The following is a 26,939-nucleotide window of genomic DNA, read 5'->3' as shown; positions in this document are numbered from 1 at the left end:
TGTATAAAATGTAATTATTCTCTAAACTTCTGAATATCAATTATAAGAAGTTGCCAACCTCTTATGATAGGATGGTAGTTTGTACTGACTTCTCACTGACCTGGTTAAGTATACTAACATGGAAGACCAAGTTTCCTTAAATCTTTAGTCATGACTATATACATTTATCTTCAGGCACAGATATACTCTTTTAAGAAAAACAGGTGTCTGAAAAATGTATAAATACTTATAAAACTTACAAAAGTATCAACACAATCTTTCCTAGTTTATTAAGAATATTTTTGTCTCTACTAATTTTAAACAAACTACAAGACACAAGGTACAAATATATGATCTGAACATACACAAACAAAAGTACAGTTTACTAACACTAACATAATATGGATCAATATAAACATAGAAATGCCTGAAAAGTCGGGTGCAAAGAAGATTTCGCAAACCAGATATACATTTTGCACTAACCTGAATTTAATCAGTATCATTTACTAGACATTCAGATTGAGTGGTATTGGCAGGTTATAAGTCTTAGGGTATAAGCCCTTCTTCATACATATATAAAAGTAATTTAGCTAATAGAAACTATCACAAATAGGTGATGCCAGGAGGAAGGCTCAATGGAAGGAGAAGATCTGGGAGCTACAACTTGAAGGAACAACTGATGATTAGTACAGATGAGGAAGAAATAATGTTTTAAGGAGACTAATATAGGGAGAGATACATAAATGGCAACAAGATGTTTGTCATGGGCTGGAAAGTATAACAGACTGGAGAAAAGAAAGTCTAAGGAAGTCATAAGAAAAAAGTTGTGGGCGGTGGGATATCAAGTGTGGTGCTACTGAAGGGCACTGAACGTTTGAGAGATGAATTTAGATGACTACTGCAGAACACAGAGAACAACTGACAGATTCACCGGTAAAGTATAAACTTAAAGAAAATCCTGAGCCTCCATATGGCTAGTCATTAGGAAATGGTAAACGTGATAGAAACTGGTTAGATACTGTACATAGGCAGTACAATGTAGACTACAGTGATAAAGAATAATTAGGAATAGAGCTAAAAGGCCAAAAAATGTGATGATTTATTGGGCAGAGAAAAATATAGGAGTAAAGAAATGGAATCAACACAGCAATTAGGTTAATAGATCAAATGTACATTGTACACATCCTAGAAGTAGGCTATGATTTGGCTCTGACATTACAGAAGATAATACAAAGGAAAAAATTAAGGCTGTAAATCTCTGTGACCATAAATAAAGACAAATTAAATGAGCAAGGAACATGAAATAAACTCTGGTATTGAGATCAAAGGTAGATTTCTCCCCCAGAAAAGCACATAAACAATACCATGTAATTTAATAAACAGCGTCCTCAACAACATCCTTACATAGTAAATACTAAGTATGTTTAACTTGGCTCTTTCTTATAATGTCTCTCAATATGGGTGGGCGGAATAATTATCAAACACATTTTTGTACAACTCTTTCTTTATAAGTTCTAGTTATTCAGTTCAGGTATACTTCTCTCTGTCGGTCTGGCTTAATTCAGAGATAGATTTTGGAGTAGCTGAAGCAAAATTTACCAAAATAGGCTACATAAACATGATTTTAGGTGATACTACAAAGCTGAGAATCTGGAATGACACACTTCTTAGTATGCCAAATTAAGTCATTTAAAAGTATTCCATTTGCATGAAAAAGACCTGAGAAAGTATCTATAAACAGGACTAAGGTTTTCTAAAATAATTTTTAAGTGTCTGTCACAGTGCATGTATAGATGGACAATTGGGGACTCAAAATTCTATGGACCACAGCTATAATAATATTAGTTATTAAGCCAAAAATTATTGAAACATAACTTATTTATAAAAATATCTCAGTAAAACTTCTGCGGAAAATGTCACTTTTTCTTGGAGAACCCAACAAGGAAAATGATGATACATATTCTATTTGGAGACAAAGTGAGTTGATTTGTTTTATAGAGTCATTAGTTTGACAGCTCTATTTAGTAAGTCATCTCCTGAGAATACCTATCAAAAATGACAACTTTGTTTTGAAATAGTTCATCACAAGCAGTTCTTAGGGGAATAATTATATAGCAGAATTAATCATCTATTAAGACCACTCCTATAACACCTGGAGATTAAATTGAACCACTGACACTGATGAAGCAATGAGAAAGATATACGGGTTAGTGATAATGTGCTTGAGGATGGATATGAGTAAATAAAATGCTAGTTTCATATCTTGTTAGCATGAATAAATAGAGCTGTTTTGGGAGAAAATGAGGTTAGAGTAAGAGGCAGGGAAAAACAATTTGGGATAAATATGTATACATAAGCTTTGAAACCATAAGAGTGAATGAACATATAAGGGGGTGGTATTTATAGTATCAGAAAAGCAGACGATAAAAAAAAAAACAACTGAGTCTCTGTCAAGTCAATAGTTAATCCAGGGTAAATTATCAATAGAATAGGAAAAAGAGATCATAAAAAACTCACATAAACCAATAATGTTCGGCACACATCGGTACTTAAGAAATATTTGTTTAACGAATGAATAAATGAACAAACTAATGGATGGATACATGGATGCATGGATGAATGCATGGATTTCAAGAAGAAAATATCACCAATGCCATCACCAATGTTGACTGATGAACAAGTGTCACCAATGCTGATTATAATCAAATGCTGCTTAAAACCATTCTTTTCTAAAAACTGGCTGTACAGAAAACCTTGATAGAGTAAAGTATACAAAAGGAGTCCTGGATGTAAGTTTGGGGAAAGCTCTACAGGACAGAACAATTTGGATTTTTCAAGGATTCCATGAGAGAAAGAGAGAGAGAGAGAGAGAAAGAGAGAGAGACAGAATACAAGGAAAGAAGGAAAGATGTAAGCAGAAACAATCAATAGAGGAGAAAGGATCAAAGGATAGAGACTGGAGGCACTGTGAAATAATGTAGCCAGCAGAAAAATTCCAGATTGCCAAAATATTTTTAAGAACAAAAATACTGTTTAATTTAAAGTCATGTATATTATTGCAGTGTAAACCCTTCCTCTATGCACTCACAAAATGTTTGGTAAGGCTATTATACATAAAAGTGCACAGTGTGATTAGAATTGTCAAAATTGTGCAAAAAAATTTTGCTGCAGTAGTCAAAAATGTATGTAAAAATATTCCATTATCCAAACCTAATAAGTTTGAGGGATCTGTTCTGATGATGCCAGAATAGCTTATGTCACACTAATCCTTCTTCAGATAACAGCTATAAACTCTGTGGGGGAGGGAGGGACAGCTTCTGGCTTGTGGTGTCAGGGAATGGGATGCAGGATTGCCAGAGTAGTTCAAAAAGGAAGAAGCCACAAAGGGGTTAGACCCAAACTACAGTTCTAAATTCCCTGAAAATCCTTGGCCAATCTCATAATTGTGGCAGTATGAAGGACATGCCAAGAAGCAAAGTGGAAGGCAACAGATGAAAAACTTACTAGAAATTTTAGTTGCTTCCCAATGCAGAGGAGATAAAATTCAGAATTTGAATCCCACCAAAGTAAGGAATTGGTAAACACCAGGCCTCATTTTAAAATCCCCAAAGTGCCATACATTTACTTTGCTCTATGTCCCAGGATTAAGGAATTCTCTCTACAAATAAGGTTGAAACCAAAATCACACATTCACAAAACTATAATTCAGTAATTTAATGGCCTATTCGAATAAAAAGCCAACACCCTTCAAAAGAAGATACCAAAATCCAGAGTTTCTGCACAATGTCACAAACAATATCCAATATAAGTTTAAAAATTTCTAGGCAGGCAGGAAAATTACTATTGACAGGAAAATGTGACTTGTAGTCAGGAGGAAAAAGTGTTCAATAGAAAGAGATCACAGGATAACACAGGTGTACGAATTAGTAGGAAACTAATTTAAAGAAGCCATTAGAAATATTTTATTTGACTTAATGGAAAACAAAGCAAATGGGGAATTTCAGCAAAGAAATGGAAGTAAGGAAACAGAACTAAAGGGAAATTCTAGAATTTAAAAGTATAATACCTGACATGATATTGGATTTGTTTAACACCAGATTAAAGATGGCAGAATACAGTCAATGAACATTATGTCACATCAATAGAACTCCAATCTACAGAACAAAGGAAGAAACGTGAAAAAATTTAATAAAGCCTCAGTCACTTAAGAGGTATGGAATTAGAGTCCCAGAAGAAAAGAAGATGGCAGAAAAATAATTTAAAAAATAATGGCCCCAAATATCTCAAATTTTAGAAAAATATTAATTTACCAATACAAAAAACTAAATGAACCCACAGCAAAATAAATGCAACAAAAACCACACTAGCCATATTATTGTAAAACTGCTTAAAAGTAAAGATAAAGAAAAAAAAAAACTTGAAAAGTGTCCCTCAAATAACATTTCATACATAAGAGCTAATGATAAAAATGGTGGTTGACATCTCATCAGAAATAATGAGTACTAGAAGACAAAGGAATTACATCTTTAAAGAGAAAAATATTGGGTGGGAGAACTATCAACCCAGAATTTTATATCCACAGAAAAAGACCCTCAAAAGTGAAAACAAAATAAATCTATTTCCAAATAAATAAAATCTGAGAGAATTTGATGCTAGCATACCTGCATTAGGAGAAATTCTAAAGCGAGTTCTTTAGTTGAAAGGGAAATATTAGCTGTAACTCATAACTACTGGAATAGAAGAACACCAATAATGGTAATTATATGGGAAATACATGGTCTTTTCTTAATTTATGTAAATGTCTACTGGCTCTGTAAGTAAAAATAATACCATAAATTGTGGGGTTTACAATGTAAATATATGTAAATCATTTAAAATATAGAGATGTCAAATGTATGACAAAATATATGGAACTGTACTTTTGCAAAGTTCATATATTTTATGTGAAGTTGTAGAATATTAATTTAAATACAATAAGCTAAGGAATTACATTGTAATCCCTTGAGCAACCACTAAAAATAATGACAAGGAAGTATAGATAAAAATCCTATAAAGAAATTAAAACAGAAAGCTAAAACCATCCAATTAACCCAAAGGAAGGCAATAAAGAAAGAACAGAGGAACTAAAAAAGAGCTAGAAAACAAATAGCAAATAGAACTAAACTCAACTAACTTAATAATGACTTTAAACATAAATGGATTAAATGCTCCATTTAGAAGACAGAGATTGTCAAGTAAGATAAAAATAAAAGACCAATTATATGCTGCCCACAAGAGACATAATTTGTCCACCAGACACACAGATTAAATATGATACAAATAACTCAAAAGTAAAGATAGAAAAAACCATACAAAGCAAACAGTAAACTAAAGAGCATGTGCCTATATTAATACCAGACTAAAGAATCTTTAAGACAAGGAGTGATCTAAAGATAAAAGAGACAGTTTATAATGATTAAGGATCAGTTAGGAAGTTATAACAATTATAACTATGTACGTGTTTAATAAAAAACTTTGAAGTACATGAACCAAATACTGACAGACTTGAAGAAATAGACAAATCCACAGTATTATTTGGATATTTTAATATTTCCTTATCAATAATATATCAAATAATTTTTGCTGAAAAGTGGTAAGAATACAGATTTGCAAAACATTATCACACTGAACTAATACATAGAACATTATGGACAACAACTGAAGAATAGACATTATTTCAAGTGTGCAGGAAGAATATTCAACAAGATAAATTATATGCTGAGCCATAGAAACTGTCCCAACTAATTTTTAAAAATTAAGTGTTACAGACATATTCTCTAACAATAATGGCAATAAATGAAAAATTGATGACATGTGGATATCTAGAAAAGTCCCAAATATTAGAAATTAAATATATTTTTAAATAACCATGGCTCAAAGAAGAAATTTCAAAGGAAATTAGAAAATATTTTTATCAAAAGTAAAAAGTCAAAATTTGTGATATATAATTATTAGGAGATTTACAGCTGTAAATGATTATATTTGAAAAGAAGAAAGGCTTAAAATCATTATGTAAAGTAAAATAAACTAGCTACAAAAAGATAAATACTGCAAGATCTCACTTATGTGTGGACTCTAAAAAAGTCAAACTCATGGAAACAGAATAGAACAGTGATTGCCAGGGGCCGGGGGAGTGGAGGGGAGATAGTGGGATGTTTGTCAAAGGGTACAACTTTCAGTTATATGAATAAGTTATATGAAAAAGCTAATGCACAGCATGGTGACTATAGTTAACAATGATGTATCAGTATTACATACTTGAAATTTGTTAAGAGAGTAGATCTTAAGTGTTCTCACCACACACACACAAAAGGTAAATATGTGAGGTGATGGATAGGTTAATTAGCTTGATTGGGAGAATCATTTCACAATGTATACAATATCAAAGCACTGCACTGTATACCTTAAATATATGCAATGTTTATTCGTGAATCATACCTCAATAAAGCTGGGGGAAAAAGACAGAAAGAAAAAAATTATGATCTATATCTTCACCATAAAAATACAGAAAAAAAGAGCATATTAAAAGCAGAATATTTAGAAGGAAGAAAATAATAAAGATCAGGACTCAGTGAAATAGAAAACAGATAAATAAAAGAGAATATTAACAAATTCAAAAATTAGTTGTTCAGAAAAATTAATAAAATTTGTAAACACTTGTCAAGCCATATATAAAAGTATAGTGCATCTGATTAAGTGTGGTCTATCCCAGGAAGGTAAATTTCACTTAATATTAAAAAAGCTAATCATATAATTTACCACAATAACAGAATAAAAGAAAAAAGCATACGATCATGGGCATCTACAGACATCCTACAGCAAACGTCGTACAAAATAGTGAAGGATGGATGCTTCCCCTTTTGACTGGGAACAACGCAAGGATGTCTGCTTTTACTACTTCTATTTAATATAGTACCAGAGAGTCTAGCCAGTGCAATACGGTAAGGGAAAAAAGTCAAAGGGTTTAGAAAGAAAGAGATAAAAATTACCCTAATTGTAGATGAAATGACATTTTAAAATGTAGAAAATTCTAAAGCAATATATAACAAAAACCTTCTGGGACTAATAAGCAAATTTAGCAGTTGTAGGATACAATACCAATAAACAAAATCAACTGTATTTCTAGATTCTACATCAAACAACTGGTGACTAAAATTAAAATTTCAAATAACATATAACGTTAAATAGGAATAATTTTAACAAAAGACATGTAAAATTCATTTGCTGAAAACTACAAAGCACTGCCGAAAGAAATTAGAGTCTAAAAATGGAGACATATACCATGTTCATGGATCAGATAACTCAGTATTAAGATGGCATTTCTCCCTAAATGCATGAATAGATTAAATGCAATCCCAATGAAAATGCCACAGGGTTTTTTGGTAAAAATCAACAAGATGATTCTAATAATAAAATTTATATGGAAATACAAAGAACTAAAATAGCTAGAACAACCTTGAAAAAGAACACATTTGTACAACCTACATTACCTGATTTCAAGACTTGTTATAAAACTGTAGTAATCAATACAGTGTGGTATTCATAAAGGTAGACGAATCAATGGAAGAGAATATATTCCAGAAAGAGATTCAAGTGCATAGGGTCAATTGATTTTTGACAAAGCTACCAAGGTAATTCAGTAGGGAAAAGGAAAGTCTTTTTAAAAATTTTGGAAAAATTGAATGAATATATTAAAAAGGAACTTTAAATCATATCTCATACTATACACAAAATTTGAGATGAATTATGGATATAAATATAAAAGCTAAAACTGTAAAATTTCTAGAATAAAAGACAGGATAATATCTTCATGATCTTGAAGTAGACAGTATTTCTTAGGATACAAAATGTACTAATGTGAAATTAAAAATTGCTAATTTGGATTTCATCAAAATTAAAATAATCTGCTCATCCAAAGGTACCATTAAGGAAATAGAAAATCAAGCCATTGACTAAGAGATAATACTTGTTATACATACATCTAATAAAGGACTTCTATTCAAAATATATAAAGAGTTCCTATAACTCAACACCAAAAAGAAAAGCAACTCAATATAAAATGGGCTAAAGACTTGAACGGAAACCTGTCAAAAATGATAGAACAATCCTCACGTTGCATGTTCGAATATGCTTGAATTTCTGTTTTTATGGTTTAATTAAATAACACCTGTTTGCCCAAAACAGGGGTTAAACTTTGTTACCTTTATATATTAACTATGAGTTCTTGTATAAAGTACTTCACTGCTAGCTCTCCTGTCCACAAAATTGCTACCAACAAGGACCTACTGTATAGCACAGGAAACTCTACTCAATATTCTGTACAACCTAATTGGGAAAAGAATTTTAAAAAGAATAGATACATGTATGTGTATAACTGAATCACTTTGTCGTACACCTGAAACTAACATAAACAACATTGTTAATCAATTGTATTCCAATATAAAATAAAAAGTTTAAAACAAATAAATAAAAAATGATTTGGTTTCTCACACACACACACACACACACACAAACAGATGTACATCATAATCAGAGACCAATAATGTCCTTTCTTTTGAAACCTATCATTGATTGGTCACTGTGCATCTGTTATTTAGTTCATGCACAGGCAGCAAAATGTGTAGTTATATGGCCTCCTTATCTCCCATGTGCATATGTCACGTGCCCATAGGCATGTTCAAAGCTAATCCAAACTTTGCCAAGTCATAGAAAAGATGCTCTCTCTATATATCATAAGCTAAACAGTGAGGAAAAGAAAGTAACCACTCTTGATATGTTTTTAATAAAGTGAAAGCTTTCATTCTCAGTTATTTCTAATGTTTTAAATTACAGTGTACTAAATACTGTTTTTGTTGTTTTTTCATTTCCTATATATTTATAACTGACAGTAAGAGAGTTTTTAATGTAGTGACAAAAAACTTTGAAGGTTATGGAACAATCATTTTCCCTATTGATTATTAAGGTTGCTTTGCACACATTTTACAGACAGCTTTACAGTCATTTTTATGGTCCCACACTATCAGGTAAAGCAAAGACTGTCTTTATATGAATTATCAATAACCATGTTAAAGGATTTAACATCATTAGTCATCACTGAAATGAAAATTAAACTTACAATAAGATAGAAGTTCTTTTATACCAGCTAGACTGTCTAAAATTAAAAAGGACTGATAATACCAAATTCTGCTGATACCGAGAAGTAATTAGAACTCTCATACAATGCTGTTGGGTGAGTATTTAAAATAGAACAACCACTTGAAAATCATCAGTTTCTTGAATAGTTAAACATGCATCTGGACTATGACCCAGCAAGTCCACAAAAAAGTTTTATACAAAAATATCTATAACAGTTTTATTCATAACACTTAGTTTGGAACAATCTACATGTCCATCAAAAGAAAACAGACATACAAACAATGGGATATTAAAATGGTGGAAAATGACTCAATAATAAAAAGAACAAATTACTGAAACCCGCAACAACATGAGCTTCACAATTATGTTGAAAGAAATAGACCAGATATAAAAGAGTACATACAGCTCAAGAACAACGGAAACTAATCTATGTTGATTGAAATCAGGATAGTGGTTGCCTTGGGGCGTGGGTGTCCAAGGGAACTTTCTGTGGAAGATGGAAATATTCTATATGTTGCTGAGTGGTGGTTACATGGCTGTATACATGTGTGGAAACTCATTTAATTGTATAATTAAGTTCGGTGCATCTCACTGTATATAAAATAATTTCCCATAATTAGAAAATGTTAAAAAAATGAAAAGAAAAAGTCTTTCCCATTAAATCGTAACAATATTCAAAATGTTATACATTTATATAGAAAATTAAAATACTAGATACTAATACTTTCTAGCTAATATTTTATAAATCTAGACATTATGGAAAAAATCATGAGCTTTATTATATTTCTCATGTATCCATACTAGAAAAGAAGCCTTATAGATTAGTCCAAGTACGTCAACAACTACTTTCAATTCTCTTTTGGTAACTGTTCAATCTTCAGGCAAACTTTCTAATAGCACTTGTAAGAAGAGCATTCTATCCAGCTTCTAGGAAGTATGTCTCACACAGTTAATAATTTCTCTGTAATAACATCCTAAATACAAAGTTAGTTTTAAATTTCAGGCTAAACTTTAAAAATGTTAGACTGTCATACATAGCAAATATTAATGTAGTTACATTTTAAAAATTACTAACACCGTTGGCTTTTTAAAAATCCTATCTAAAGTAGGCTAATTTAATTAGTAATAAATGTCAGACAATTGGGCTACTGTTTTTTAACATATCCTTTAATTGGTAAAGATTTCATTATTGTGATCCATATGGAATTACATTTATTATCTTTCTAACACTGCAAATTGCCTTTAAAGTAGTAATTCTTCATAATAAAGTATCCAGGCACCGAACTAATGGGTGAGTCAAGGATGCAGTGAATAGGAGGTGGTGAATATTCAAATTACAATAACATTAATATACTAAGAAATGTTACTTTATTTGAATTCTAAAAGTGGCTGCTATTTATGCATGTCTTATATTTATAAAATCGATTCCTCCAAAAGTTTTCTTATATACCATGAAACTTGTAATATTTTGAGATGAATGATAATTTGCACAACCTACTATTTGTTTAAAGCCTTTTCTTTGTATTCATATTACATTTTTTAATTGTCTAAATTAACGTAATATTGTTAATGAAATTTTGCTATCATTAAAACTCATTTATTCTACATTTCAGAGTTTTTCCACCATTAGTAAATGTTTTTCCCTGAAGCTTATAATCTCATAGAAACAAGGAGCACATTTCTGAAGCTTTCAAGTCATATGGCTACCAGAAAGAAAGAAAGAAGAGGGGCTTTTGCATGCACACACACATGCATAATTTACTTACAAAGGGAAGTAAAAGAGAATAAGAAAAAAATGAGGTGAAATGGAGGAGGAGGTTGATATGTAAAGGCTGTTATGAAAAGTATCAACTACAGCTGCATAGGACAGGAATGGAAAATAGGGTAATAAGATATGCCCCAGTTCCTAAATAAGTTAATAAAAATGTTGCTTGAAGAACAGCTGGCTTTAGCTGGAGCTGGGATGAAGAAAAGAGTGGTTGCCTGGAGTCCACTTAATGAAAGGTATTAGAGCATCAGTGGGGTCAAGGAGAATTATGCAGAGTAACTCAGGTTCATTATTTTACAAAAGGAATTGCATTTAAAAGGACTTTTAAATTTATAATTTGATACCTAAGACAGAAATTCATAATAGCAAACATTACACTTTTGGAACTGATCCAGGATAAAAAACGTGATATGTGACTAGAAAGTATAAAATTTCCCAGAATGGCTTCAGTATTTTACAGATCTTACTATATTAACTCATAGTATTTTTAGTCTTATAGGTTAAGCACATATTTGATAATAGAAATTTAGTTTTCCTAAATTTTAAAACCATATTTGGACAAAAGTATGTATATACTCAGAACATATACATCCCTGTACAAATTAATGAAATTCATATGATGAACCTGAATTTCCCCACTCCATAATGACTCTATTTAGATATTGTGAAATCATGAGAAAAACATTTTAATTCCAATAAACACAAATGATCGGTTGAATTTCTAATGTAAGGGAAGTATCATAATACGGTAGAGAGAGTTCTGGATTAGTAAGAGTTCTGCTAATAATTAGTTAAAGCACGCTCTCAGCAGACACTAAACCTCTGTGCTTCATTTTCCATGCTTGCAAAATGAAATGGCTGAATGGGGTTATCTTTGAAATCCAATAAAGATCTAAAATTATATAATTCTAAATTTTAAAAGCACAAGAATATAATTTTGTTTCATCATAGTCTTACCAGTAGTCTCTGGCAGAGTACTTCATATGTATTAAATAACTTAATCTTGAATATATGGATTTAAAAGGGTACCACACATGATATTAAGCATATCCCCACAAATGAACTTCAGGCTTTGAAGATGGAGTAGATATATATTCCCAGTTCCCTCCACTGAGTACAACTAAAACCTTGGACATTAAATATTAAACAAACGTAAGAAGACTCTGAAAGGTGGTGAGAAGGCAAAGCAACTAGGGAACTCACGACCCAGGGAACAATACAGTGGTGAGCTCCCTGGCTTTTCTTTTTGCCTTGTATATCCCATCCCCAAGGCCAGCAATCTCCAAATGCCAACCAGCCCAGACTAAAAAAGCCTCAGAAAAAGCCTCCTCCCTCTAACAGAAAAAAAACAGTGCAGCCTAGCAAGACAGAAAACTTTTAGACAATAACAACTCTCCCCAAAAACTACAGAAAAAAGCTGTGGTCCCACTCCCTCCCATGACGACAAAGGTCAAATGAAGAACCTAGTCTTCAACCAGAGGTAGTAAGTCCCCTCCACCGTGTCAGTGGAGAATATGTAGGAAGAATATGAGGCACTCCTATCCTTCTTAGTGGAAGCCTGGTGGGCAGCCCTCTTTCTCACGCTCACCCAGCATCCTCCCCTTGGGTGTCAGCAGAGGCCAAGTGGGGAATTTGGATTTCTACATACATCTGGCGGTAATGGAGAGGTGCCCTCCTTTTCTCTACCAGAGTGCTATCAAAGGAAACCATCACAAATTTAATATGCTTAATAGTTATAGGACTAGTCAAATCATCTATTTCATATTAGCTGAGCTGTGGTCATTGTGATTTTAAAGAGTAAGTTCGTATATTAACGCATATATGTGGAATCTAGAAAAATGGTACAGATGAACCTATTTGCAGGGCAGGCATAGAGACGCAGATGAAGAGAACAGACATGTGGACACAGGGGGGCAAGGGGAGGGTGGGACAAATCAGGAGATTAGGGCTGACATATATACACTACCATGTGTAAAGTAGATAGCTAGTGGGAACCTGCTGTATAGCACAGGGAGCTCAGCTTGATGCTCTGTGATGACCTAGATGGGTGGGATGGGAGCGGGGTGGGAGGGACATCCAAGAGGGAGGGAATATATGTATACATATAGCTGATTCACCTCATTGTACAGCAGAAACTAATACAACATTGTAAAGCAACTATACTCCAATAAAAAAAAAGAGTAAGTTCATTTCATCTAAGGTAAAATTGTTGATATTATTCCCTTATTATCCTTTTGATGTCTGCAGTGATTTCATTTCTAAATATTGGTAATTTGTGACTTCTTTTTTTCTTTGTCGGGCTCGCTAGACGTTTGTCAATTTCATCTTTTTGAAGAACCAGTTTTGTTTAATTGATTTTTCCTACTGTTATTCTGTTTTCAATTTCACTGATTTCTGTTCTTATTTTTATTATCCACTTCCTTCACTATATCTTCCTTTTCTTTTTCTAGACTCTAGTGGAGGGGAGAACCTTAGATTATAGATCTGAGACTTTTACAATGTATGTATTTAATGCTATAAATTTCCCTCTCTTCACTACTTTAACTGTGTTTCACACATTTCGATATATCGTATTTTCATCTCATATCAATTCAACACATTTTAGTTTACCATATTTCTTTATTTCTCTTGAGACTTCCTTTTTGACAAATGTATTATTTACAAGTACCACTTCTTGCAATTGATTCGATATACATTTCAGCTCCAACTTTGCATCCTGAGAACACTTAAACATAATTTTAAAACTCCCCAAAAAGAGATCTCCATGCCTCAATAGTTTCACTGGAGAACTCAACCAAATGTTTAAAGAAGAATTAACACCAATTCTACACATTCTCTTCCAGAAATTAGAAGAGATTCGTATTATAAAGCTAGTATTCTCTGATACTGAAACTACACAAAGACAGTGAGACTCATCAATAAGAAAAGAAAGAGGGCTCAAATCAACAAAATTAGAAATGAAAAAGGACAAGTTACAACGGACATAGAAATAAAAGGATCATGAGAGACTACTACAAGCAACTATATGCCAATAAAATGGACAACCTAGAAGAAATGGACAAATTCTTAGAAAGGTACAATTTCCCAAGACTGAATCAGGAAGAAATAGAAAATATGAACAGACCAATCACAAGTACTGAAATTGAAACTGTGATTTAAAAAACTCCCAACAAACAAAAGTCCAGGACCAGATGGCTTCACTGGTGAATTCTATCAAACATTTAGACTTCTCTAAAGTTAACACTTTAGAGACTTCTCTTAGTTAACACCTATCCTTCTGAAACTATTCCAAAAAATTGCAGAGGAAGGAACACTCCCAAACTCATTCTATAAGGCCACCATCACCCTGATACCAAAACTAGACAAAGACAGTGAAAAAAAACCTCCGCAAAACTACAGACCAATATCCCTCACGAATATAGATGCAATAATCTTTAACAAACTATTAGCAAATAGAAATCAGTAATAAGTAAAAAGAAGTACACCATGATCAAGTGGGGTTGATTCCAGAGACCAAAGGTTTGTTCAGTATTAGAAAATCAATCCATTTAATCCACCATATTAACAAGCCAAAAAAGAGAATTACATGAACTTATCAATTAGTACAAAAAAATTTATATAACATTCTTAACATGACAATATTACAGAAAATGGAGAGCAAATTAGTGGTTATCAGAGGGTTAAGATGAGCAGAAGTACAAGGAGAGTGGGCAGGAGTTGGGTGTGGCCATAAAAAGGCAACATGAGAAATTATTCTCATTGAAATATTCTCTATATTGATTGCATTGATATAAATATGGTGGTTGTGATACTGCACTGTAGTCTTACAAGATGTTCCCATTGGAGGGAACTAGATAAAGGGAGCACAGGATTTCCCTATATTATTTCTTATATATACACGTGACTCTATAGCTATCTCAAAATAAAAAGTTTTATTAAAAAGATTTACCACAGAAGACATGCCTTTCTTAGATATTTTACCACATAATTGTCTAAACATAATTTTGTGGCTGAAAGTTTCTACTTCAGGCACCCAAAGTATGCATACTGAGTGTTCACTGTGTCTCTATCACTCTTCTAGGCCTGTATATTGATTGACTGATTCATTCATTCTTTAATAATATATTTATTGAGTATCACTGTACGCCAGATGCGTTCCTGGACACTGAAAATAAGGGTGAACTGCACAAAGGAAAATCCCTATTCTCATGGAGCATGCATTGTAATGAGGACAGATCCACAGATAATGATAATATAACAGAGAAAAGTAAAGCAAGAAAGAGGCATAGAAAATTCTAGCTGGGAGGGGTTTTAATCATAAATAAGTTAGATCCTCTTTGAAGAGGTGGTATTTGAGGCTAAATTTCAAAAGATGAAGGAAGAGACACATACATTACTAGGGAAGAGAATGCTGAGTTGAAAAAGGACCTTACGGACCATTAAAATGACCGTGGATTTTATTCTTTATGATTTGGGAGAGTCAGTAAATTTGTAATGAACAAATCCTTCTCCATCTGAAGAGATTACTGCAGGGTTTTAGGAAATGGCAAAAAAAAAATCACTGTTTTCAGAGTCAATTTATGTTGCTTCCTACTCTAAATTTAGCAGAGTTCCCAATTTTCCATAAAATTGTATTCAAATTTCTGCTACAACTATACAAAGCAGAGTAAGGTCCACCTGAGTTATTCGATCTCACCTCCTATACTCTTTTCAATACAACACCCTCTAGTCAGGCTTTCATCTCAGCCTTGACTCCTTGTATTACATTCCTTTGTGCTACTATGTGTTTTCCCTTGCTGTGTCTTGGAATTTCTATTTACTCCCCTCTACTATCTATCTCACCATTTTCATGAATAGAGATGGGGTCACAGAGTGGCTTACCATAAGTGCTTTAGCATACCCATAATCTTCAGGTCTACCTAACCTCTGCCATCTAAGATTGCTCAAACAAAAAGAAGAATGTTCTTTGATATGTACAACTGACATTTTCTCATAGCATATTGAGGAACAACAAAAAAGAATATTTAGTAAACTTAGCTATTTTATTGATCTATATCAGGTAAATCTAAGTAAACATTAGTATACCTGACTATGAAATTCAAGTTCCAATACCATATCATCATCTTCTAATTAGGTTACTGAGTCTAAACTTCTATAAAGCAATTCCAAAGCTATCAATAAGCAACATCCAGTTCCTATTCCACCTCTTCATTACGGCTTTCCATAAAATGTATTCCTCCCGAATTCCTATTTGATTCAATCTTCAATCCACACAACTGACATATTTATGTAGGTTTGTGTTTAATTGCTTTATATTTATTAGATACGTCTTTACAATAATGGTGGAGTTATTTGGACCTGCAGAGCCGAGATCACTAATGCCATTTGGGATTCAAACTTGAGTCTTGAACCCCAAACACAAAGCCTGGACTCAGTAAGCATTACATGAGTATATACTGGTCAAATGTCCACCATACCACAAGTATAAAGGATACTTTTCACCTGATGTTCACTCTTAAGGAAAGTATTATATTTAATAATTAAGTCTGTAGGAAATATATTTTATAAAGCATTTGAACTTCAATTAAAGTAGCAATGCTAATAGCTATTTCTCTCTGATCCATGACAGGCAACTATAATGGCTTTTGTGCTTTCTACAATTACTGACTGGTAAGTACAATGTGCCAATTCACTTGCTTAAGAACAAACAGGATCACACAATTTTCCTGCATGTTTGACTTCTCATCTCGCCTGAGGAGAGCAATGTCACTGGTATGCAGACAAAGGAAAAAGTAAACTTCTTTTGAATTAGCACATTAATTTGCAACCTTGAGAAAACTTTTACCATCCACATCCACTCTATTAAATGGTACTTAAGAAGGGTCTAAATTCTTATAAATGGTATATCTTATTTTTTTAAAAAAGCTGGTAAATGGAAGTTAGATTTTGTCATAATCACAGTTCGCCCAGTAATCTCTACACTGCTCACAGAGGTCCACAAAATAGGGATCCAAATAAAGTACATAACAAATACATTTCTTAAATAATTCTTAGGGGAATGGCAGTCATGGCTTTGTAGAAGAGGCTTGAGAGTTTACATATATGATATTAAACAGTACACAGTTATTTGAAAGAACCAAGAGTAGAAGGGGAAAAAAAACAGGGATATTAAACACACTCCCATTCAGTGCTGATCCATTAATATATTTGCAAGCTCAGTGGACTTCCAGTGGGTCCATCTAGGTGCCTAATACCTCCTATTGAACAAAAAGCTAATAAAGAAATCACTGCTGAAAAGAACACCCCTAAAAACCACAACTGCGTATTTTACTTTCCCTCAATTAAGTTTTGGGCGTCCAAGGGATATAGCTTATTTTCCTCTTTTGATTCTAAATTACTGAACTTGGAAGAGCTTTGAATAAATCCAAACTGTAAAATTATCTTCCAGAAAAAAAGAACAAATTTTCAAACTCAATTTTAAATCACCATATTTACTAAGATTTGAAAATAATATGGAGAAGTGCATGAATTTTGAACTAATTTGAGATTTTAAAAGTTAAGTCTTGTATGCACTTGAACTTGCTATAATATTTTTATTGGTACATATAATATACTTGGACAGAAAATGCTATTAAAATTACCAGGTTTGGGGGCCTTCATCTGTATTTGCCCTATTCTGACGTGTTTGACTGTGACAATGGAACCAGTTTAGACACTGAACACTAATCTCCTCATAAATTCAATCATAAATTCAATCATCCATGATGCATGTTTAACTGTGCCCAATATGACCAAGTTTACACTGAGAAAAATACCCAATAATCCCTGGAAGGAATGTTAAGGTCAGGCACTAGGCAGTAAGGGAGTGAGCCAAATTTGATTTTACTTCATGTCAAAAGTAAGTACAGAGTCAGTGACTCAGAGCTGACTTTACACTGTGACTAATCTTAGACCACCATAAATTAGAAGTTTGCAACAGCTATAAAACTGCTTCCATTCTGAACAATGAATCTCCAGTTCTCACTAATGTCTTATCAACAAACAATTCATGTGAACCCAGATAAAAGCAAATTATTTACCTAATAAAAATTGTAATCATAAATACAATGACATGCTAGATCTGAAAATTAATTTTAAAGATAAACAAATTATTTAAATATTTTTAAAGCAGCAGTTAATACTCATGTTTCATATGAATGACTCTCCTTAATTGAAAAAACGTTTACATTTGCCTGGGAGAAAATATCTATAATTTTGCCTGATGAAAGTGTGGAAATAATACATTGCAGTGGAGTAACACCCTTATGAAAAATTATGAATTTCATGAGAAAACAATTCATTTCTTTCTTTTACAAAAATTTGAGTGCCTAGAATGCCCAAGGCTCTTTGCTACGAACTGTGAGTAAAACAAAGACAAATAAGACATAGCCCCACAAGCAAAGAGTATATAGTGGAATAGAATGGTTCTCAAATTTCAGCACTGTCTCACCTCACATACCTTGTTTAAAGGAAGATTTGTGAGTTTTATTTTCCAAACTCTGATTCCACAGGTCTAGAGTACGGCCTCGGGGATGTACCTTCTGATGCGGGGAGAGTCAGCAGTCCAAACTTTGAGCAACATTTGTCTTCAGTAGTAAGGGAGCACATAATACATGGTACAATATGCCTAACACCTTCCTAATTCATTGGTTTAGAATTCCTTCAGTCTCCATTCATGCGATCTTTTAATCCTGACTTAAAATCTAATTCAAATCCTTAGTTAAAGGATTTTTTTTTTTTTTTAACAAAGACCTGTCCTTAAGTTCAGGTGGCTCTACATCAAGTGTATATACTTTGATTATGCGTCTCTGTTCTACTAATTGAACCTCTGCTTCATTCCTGTGACTGAGCAGTCACCTTGAGTACCAGTGGAATCAATAATAATGAGTCCTCTGCCTTGTTCTCTGAGTGCCGAACCTCTCATTTATCTCAGAATTACTGTCCTGTCTTTCGATGCCAGTTCTCTAGGACTCAGCTCCCGTCCAATGATCAAGACCATTTCACCTGGTACTAGACCACCCTGATGCAGACCACCTGCCTGCATTCGAACATATTTCCTTCTCTCAGACTCTGAATAGCAATGATCTGCTGCCCACCCACTGGGGAAACACCTGCTACCCCTTTCTGGACCTCTCTGACACTGTTTGCCTGTCTTCACTGCTACGTATCACCTGCCATCAAAATTCCTGGGTAATCTAGTCCAGTAATTCAGAAAAATTACAGAGAATCATCAGAGAGATGCTTAAAACTACAGATTATTGGGCTTCATCTCTTGAGGCTATGATTCAGCCAAGTCTAGGGTGAAGTCTAGGAATCTGTAGTTTTAATGCTTGGCATGTCATTGAAGACTTAAACACACACACTCACACACATACACACACACACACTTAAGCTGGGCTTTTAAGAACTAATACAATTTTGTGTGACGTAGACAGGGAGCAGGACAATCTGATGGTGAAAAGTATTGAGTACGTTTAAAGAAGAGAATCTAATCAATTATTAGCCCATAGCAGGTGCTTAATAAATGTCTTTTGAAATGAATACATGAAATCTAATGTGCTGAATAAATAAAGTTTGGCTACAGGTATCAGTTATATGAAGAGATGCGGTGGAGGAACATAAGAGTGAAAAGCTAGACAGAAGTCAAATCTAACTGGTGATGAATTCTGGGGTATATTTTGTACACGATGAGAATAAGTAAAACATTTGGAGTATTCTGGGCCATCTCTTATACATAGCACCTTTCATTATCACCTCTATGCTTCAGATACCTAAATCTCCATGTCTACTTCTTACCCTTCAGGTAATAAAATTAAACAGCCAACACATAAATGCTCTAAATTGTATGTTAGAGCCAATTCAATCAAAATAAGTGGGTGGAAAGATGGTACCGACAGGCAGGCTGAATGAGTATGGGTGATAAGGCCCCTTTGGGTATTATTACAGGAAGCAACAAGTCTGATATAACATGGGGGCAGTCAAGTTGAAGAAGGGGCAAATTGCAGAGCCACGGCAGAGACTGAATTGATAAGCTCTGATTATATGTAGGAGAGATGGGAGGAAGAATCACATAAGAATATGAGGCTTGATCCCCAACTGATAAAGAACAGGTATAGAAAAGTGAGGAAGAGAAGGAGAATTCATGTTACATAAATTCCATTTTGAATATGTTTAGGGTTGATATACCAACCAGGTCCTCAGCTGAAATTTTCTAACAATTTGTATGGCTGTTGGTGTGTGTTTGTGTGTGTGTGTGTGTGTGTGCAAGAGACAGAGAAAGAAGATAAAATGCAGGAGAAAGTAGATTAAATTGATGGGGTTATGTTCTAGAGGAAACACGAGTTTGAAACAAAAATGAGCAGTTAGACTCCTGAAAAGAGGAAGGCAATGACATTCCCAAGGGAGGCTATCTTGAGAGCATAAATAAAGATATTGGTAAATTTTGAAGGAAGGCAAATCAATTATCTTTGATGCTATTAGTAAAATGAATAATAACATCAAAGATGGATGATAGTGGGGGTAGACCATGTTCAGAGTAAGAGCAGAATTTTCCTATGGAAAATTGATTAAGTGTAAACAGGAATGTATAGTAGATTGTGGAGCAATTGGGAGAGTTAGAGAATAGCTGAACAAGATAGAACCATTTACATTTTCTCCAGCACTATTCACCAGCCAGCATCTAGTGAAAACAAACAGTGGGGTCCTTTCAGAGTTGGGAATCTCCTGGAAGATGAGTTACAGTGGCATGCCTTACGATGTAAGGAGCAAGAGATAGTTGTTGCAACGTGTCCATTCCAGATGAATAGGTAAGACACTGAAGTCTCAAGAAATGTTGCCTTGAAAGGATGAGAAGAAAAAGATGCTGAAATCAGAGAGAAGGTACACCATGTCTTGAAGTTCTGTGGTTTATAGCCTCAAAGATAGAAAAGTAGAGTAAAATTGGGTGATGCTGATTTCAAAAGGAGGAAAGGGTTAAAAGATATTTCAAAGATAAGGATCGAGAGGTGCCAGAGGTAAACAATTATGTCAATACCTACAGTCCCCACTAGGGAGGAGCTCCAGTGAAGTGGTGTTATTGGGAAGGAATCAGGTTTTCATTTATATGAAGAGGTACAATATTAGAGAAGGTAGAAGATGAAAGAGATTATGACATAGGGTGGATCACTGTTAGGGAGAGTAAGAGTATTCCTCTTTAAAGACTAGAGCTTAGTGACCTAGATATTTTTACTCCAATAATACAAAAGATGAAGGCTGGTATAAAGAGAAGGAAGTAGATGAAAGTGAGTCTGACACTGCAACTTTGGAATTCAGGGAAGCACCGCGAATGCCATTAATCAATTTAAAAAAAGATATATATATGTGTGTGTGTGTATATATATATGTTACATATTCATTCCCTATTTTAAATTACAATAAAGCATAATTCAGTAAGTTTGGTGTTTGTATAATAAGAAATAGATACTTGTAAAAACACAATGAAGCAGATTTTCTCTTTTTTCCTCCTTTCAGCCTCCCATTGCTATGGAGGTGGTTCAATGTACCACACAGCTGGTCCTCAGGTAACATGTGGGATAAAAAAGTATGTGTTATATTTTTTAATATTTCTTTTAAAGTTTTAGACAAATGTGCTATCAAGATTACAAAGGTTACTGACAAACGTAGGACACAGTCCAGGAACAGTTTTGTGTTTCAGGTTAGTTCTCTCTTTCAGGTAAATCACCTGCTTCGCATCAGTTACCTGTTTCACGTTAGTTACCTGTTTCGGGTAGCGTGCTCATGTTGCATGCGCTTTCATCACCTTCACCAGCTGAGGTGGAAGCTCTTATTTTAAAGACATACGAGGTATTGGCGAGAAGTTTCATGAAAGTATACATGTGATCTTGGGGAGAGATTTTTGTAGCGTTCCTTTCAACTGTTATCATATAATGTGTAATTATTCCATTTGCCTTTTTGGGTGGATCCCACTTCACTAAAGCTGACTGCCAGCTAGTTGCCATACACTGTACGTTCTGTACAACATCTGGAACTTAAGAGATAAGCAAATGCCCAAAGTTAAAATTTATACATATGTAGTAGATAAATGATTTCATTATGCGATTGCTAGATAAAGTCATGTTTAGGAGTAGAGACAGAATAAAAATTTAACATACCAACCTTTCAATGTGTGCTCAAAAAATTCTTAACATGGGCTGAATCAAATGGCAGTTGGCCCATTTTCTATGTTACCATATTAATCCTTACAATACTGAATCCATCACTGAATATTCTCCTAGGCCCAAGCAGCAATCACATCCTCAAACCCTCAGTAGCAACTATGTAGCCAGCCTCAAGCTCAGGCAGTGGTTGAAGCCTGCCCTCTTTATCTCTCAATGGGAAGGAGCAGTCTTAGCCATACTTTATGATGGAACTTTTTAATGCAAAACGTAGATGTAGGTGCCTCACTGAAGTGGGTACTTCTCAGGGAAATGTCTGATTATATAATGTCCCCTAATGTTAGCATAGTTTTTTTTTGTCACACTAAAAAGAGGAAGCTATAAAGAAAATTTGCATATAGTCAATTTGTGGATTACAAACAGCAAGCAGTGAAAAGAAACAACTTGTCATTGTGCAAAACATAGCTATTTAAAGAATATTCAAGTAATCTTTGACTTGCCTACAGTTCTCTCCTGTGGCATAAATTTCTATCTTTACAAACGCTTCTTCCTCTGTAAGATAAAGGCATCAAAACTAAAGAAGAATAACTTAGGGGGGGTGTGGCATTTAAAATGAAAGAAAAGACAATTCCTCGGCTGATCCAGGGCTCTGGCAGTTAAGTATGGTTAACTATTTGCTTTCTTATTTTCAAAAACATATACTAATACCAATAAATGAAAAAGAGACAGTTGATAATTTACTTAAGTTTAGATTATAAACCTGGATTTTGTGAACATCTATTTCACTGACTCTCCAAACTTAAAAACAATTAATTAGCCAGCTGATAACACTTCAAGTTGAGAATCTTATTTAACCAATCAGGGCATAGGATTTTGTGGAATTATTTTATTTTACTGGTAAAAAAAAATGTATTGGTTTACATAATACTGTCTACAAGATTAGCCTTGATTTTTATCAATCTAATATGTGTGTAAATAGTTAAAATGCTTTTTTCTTTATGGGTTTATAGTATCACTCAGTTATGATATGCATTTCCTACAGTCACGTCCAGTTTGCACTGGAGGTCAGAGGCTGACGTTCCAGTTCAGTTTCTTCACTGATTTTCTCAGCCCTTTTCATCTAATCTGCCTGAATCATGGCTTCTTCATCTGAAGTATGGGAACAGGGGCAACCGTAATGTTTTTTCTAGTATTTGTGTGTCCAACACTCTAATAAGTGCTTCATATGGATCTTTTCAAATATTTTTCCCAACAACCTTCTGGGTGGCTACTGCTAATGTGTGTTTCTTTTCAGTTAAAGATACAGAGGCTCAGAGGAGGCACGTGCCTTTGCCAGGGTTATACAACTAGCAAGTCGCAGAGCTTGGATTCCAATCCAGACACTGACTGCAGAGCATGAACTCTTATCCACTATAGATACTACTTACTTAGCCTGTCTTATAGGCATGCCATGAAAATAGTATCAGGTATTCATAAATTAACGTAAAATGGTTAATTTATCAGTGAGTGGTCTCCAATTTCAATTTAGAGATTCACTAAAACAAAAAGAAATGCACCCAGAGGTATAGGGAAGAAATGACTAGAACAGGATCTTGCACTTATTCAATAATCATTGACAAAAAAAAAAGAGTGAGGAAGAGTTGCCTTTAAAAATATGGTCCAGTTGAGAGAAGGAAAAGTATTAAATCATTAAATCAGTTATAAATTAAAACTATTCAGTACACAGTAGAGTTATGACATGTAGGTGGTGCACAGGTGTTCAATTAGAGCAATGGTATTTCAGTCTTCATAGTCCCCTCCACATGCCACAAATGGACTATGGGAAAGTAAAAGCTCACATACTGACTAGTGCTCTTCAAATGTCACAACACATCTTCTTTAAAAAATTACAGATTTTTTTTCACGAAAATATAAATCAACCTGTTAAAAGTGATTAATGGTTCATTTCCCCTTTTTTTCCCAGCTGTCTCAGATGGTACTAAGAAGTAGGTAATTTTTACATATATCTAGAAGCCTACTTTGTGTTCCTAAACTAGTCTTTTATTTCAGCTTCCTCAGTTCAAAGTGAAAAACCATGTGTAAATATATATCTATTTGATTGCAGACAAGACAACCCAGCCTATCCTTAAAGCACTGAAATTCAACTTCCCTTTGAATGAACAATTAAATATTGATAGTTAGTCACATAAACTGAGAAAGGAAAGGGAAAAGTGTTAAAATACAAAATCAAACATTTTAGGATCCAAAAACCATGTCTAACCTGATTCTTGGGTTGTGAATTTTACTACGTTACTAAATTGATTGCCATTTCCAACTTTAGTAAAGGCAGATATGCTGATAGAATAGGTGCTGACGGGTTCCAGTCCAACAAGTTTGGCTTCAGTTTGAAAACCTGAAATATTCTGAAAAGCAGAAATAAAATTCTTTGTCACGATGCATCATCAAAAAACTTATTTATAACTGGAAGAAGTATTTAATACATCAAAATTATGTCTTCTGTGTTTAACCTATGATTTAGTAAGCACAGGTATTTTTTATTAAAAATTTAAAAATTAAACATTTTTTGTGTGTGCCCCAGGGTGTGCTCAGCTGATAAAGCAAGGATGAACTGTACACCCTCTCAGCACTGAAGAATCTCATAATTGCCATTTGTTTTTAAAGCTGAAGTGTTTTGTTTTCATTTTGTCTCCCTGATGTTTACTTGGAATTACATACTGATTACTTCCTTAAAATTTGCTAAAATTAAAGTCCTCAATTGAAATCCAACTTAAGAGCAGTCAGTGGTACTTGATTTTTCTTGAATTCATCTAAATTCATTTTTTAATTCTCAGTAGCATTCTGTGTAAATTAATTTATTCATCAGCTATTGTATGCTAGGCACTGTGAATACAGGGGTGAATGAAGCAGAACCTCTGCTCCTATGAAGCTTAAATTATGAGTTTTCCCAGATAACTCCTAAATTTCTAATTCTATGCAATCTCTTAGGAAAATGAAAAAAAAGAAGAAAACAGTTATCACAGTTGTTCAAAAGAGGATATTCTTTCTCATAGAAAATTTTACCATCAAATATAAAGCCTTCATTCGAAGAGAATTGTCCTAATAGAAAGAGCACTTAAGATTAATAGTTCCCTATGGAAAAAGAAGACAATCTCCTTTGTAGTATAATTTTAAGAATATTGCATTATATCTAATCCAAAATATAAACTACTTTCACTTATATATTAAACATTTCAGTGGCAGAAATTTAGCGAGAATACTAATGCTCAGGGCACTCACAGTTAGAATCATATTTTAAATTAATCTCTTGCAAGTCATTGACATACTTTATGAACTCACTGTATTACACTGTTTCCTTTCATTCTTCCACAATTACTATTTACCAAGCACACTGTTAGATAACCAGGAGATTATAAAGATATATAAGACATGGTCCCTGTCATCAAGGAATTGTTATATTAATTAGAGAAATCTACCAACAACTGCATGCTAAGAAGAAATTAAACACAAGCAGGTAAATTTTGACTTGGGTTAGGAAGAGTGAGTAAGTACCCAGAGAAATGACTGAACTCAGGAGATTATAATAAAAAGTGTCAGTAGTTTATTGGATAGTGGACAGACTGACAAAGTAAGTTGTAAGATGGAGACATGAATAAGGAATATTTCTAAACGTAACAGAACTTTTTTACTGAATAAAAAATTTCTTTCAGTATGTGTGAGTGACCTGAGTTACCAGCAGACCTGGGTCTTATTTATCTCCAAATGGATTAAACTGGATTGACTGAGATGGCAGGAACATTTGGAGTGGTCCTGGAATTATTATGCCTCCACAAACTCACATATAATCTGAAAGAATAAAAAAGAAAAGAAAAGAAACTAATAGTTGGGACATAGAGGTAGCTGAAAACATAGAAGGGAAAACAGGACAACACACTCAAAGAGAAAGCCACACAGAGGGAGGAAAGCAGATAAAGAAAACTAGATGTTGAGAAAGGAAGAAAGATGGCATGAAGATACACTTAAAGGAATTTGAAAGAAAATAAGGTTATGAAAATTCATGGAAGACAAAATAGATGTAAAAGGGAATAACTAAAAGTAGTAGATTTTAAAGGAAAACTACTCTTTCCACTCCAAAAAGGATATATTTAATACTTTATGGTATAAAGATTATATTTTTGCTACTAGTGAAATTTCAATGGTAGCATTTCTATTGGGAAAACAGACGTCTAAAACTCTTAGAATATAACTTACCCTCATATTCAGGTAGGGGAGTACCGTCATTTTAGGCTTAGTACTATTACAATGCTGAATGGAATTTGTTCTTTTTTTAAAACCATATACAAAAACAACAACAGCTACCGTGTTTATCATATGCTGGGGATTGTTCTAAATGCTTTATATAGATTTTCCCTTACAATCTTCACTTTTTAGTGGATGTATCTTTACAGGTCCCATTTTGCACTTGAGGAAACTGAATCATAAGAAGTTAGGCAACTGCCCTAAGGCAGAACAATAAGTCTCAAAGTCAGGCTTCTAACCAGATAATTTGATGCCAGAGTCCTTAATTCATGACTCTGCTAACAGTGTTGATGGTAGAGATCTGTGTTCTGAGGAAAAGATCACACATACACATCCACACTTCAATATACGTACATGTTTATCCCAGGAATGATCACATTCCTAGGATAATAAAGATTATTATCTTTAAAATATAGAAATACAGAAAATGATTCCTTTTCCCCGTTTGATACCTATTTACCAGTGATCCATACAGACAAAGCGCATTTAAAAAAATGGAAAATGTTAAGATTAGACTAGAAATAGATACT

The 26,939-nt window shown here is 33.7% G+C and overlaps 1 protein-coding gene across 10 annotated transcripts in view; it reads right to left on the bottom strand.

The window, feature by feature from the left end:
- PTPRQ (protein tyrosine phosphatase receptor type Q) overlaps window positions 1-26,939 on the bottom strand; it is a 260,044-nt gene that overhangs the window by 99,161 nt on the left and 133,944 nt on the right. For all 10 annotated transcript variants that reach the window (XR_011076020.1, XM_068561270.1, XM_068561274.1 and 7 more), the window contains 2 exons: window positions 24,374-24,515; window positions 21,717-21,986 (listed from right to left, as the gene is read on the bottom strand). Coding sequence is in view for 9 of the 10 variants with exons in the window: in XM_068561270.1 (XP_068417371.1) it covers window positions 21,717-21,986; window positions 24,374-24,515 (412 nt within the window). In the remaining variant the exon portion in view is untranslated. The remainder of the gene's footprint in view (window positions 1-21,716; window positions 21,987-24,373; window positions 24,516-26,939) is intronic.

This window comes from Eschrichtius robustus, chromosome 13 (genome assembly GCF_028021215.1).
Source record: "Eschrichtius robustus isolate mEscRob2 chromosome 13, mEscRob2.pri, whole genome shotgun sequence".
NCBI lineage: Eukaryota > Metazoa > Chordata > Mammalia > Artiodactyla > Eschrichtiidae > Eschrichtius > Eschrichtius robustus.
The sequence above is the reverse complement of the archived record's forward strand: the minus strand, read 5'-3'. Positions and strand labels throughout refer to the sequence as shown.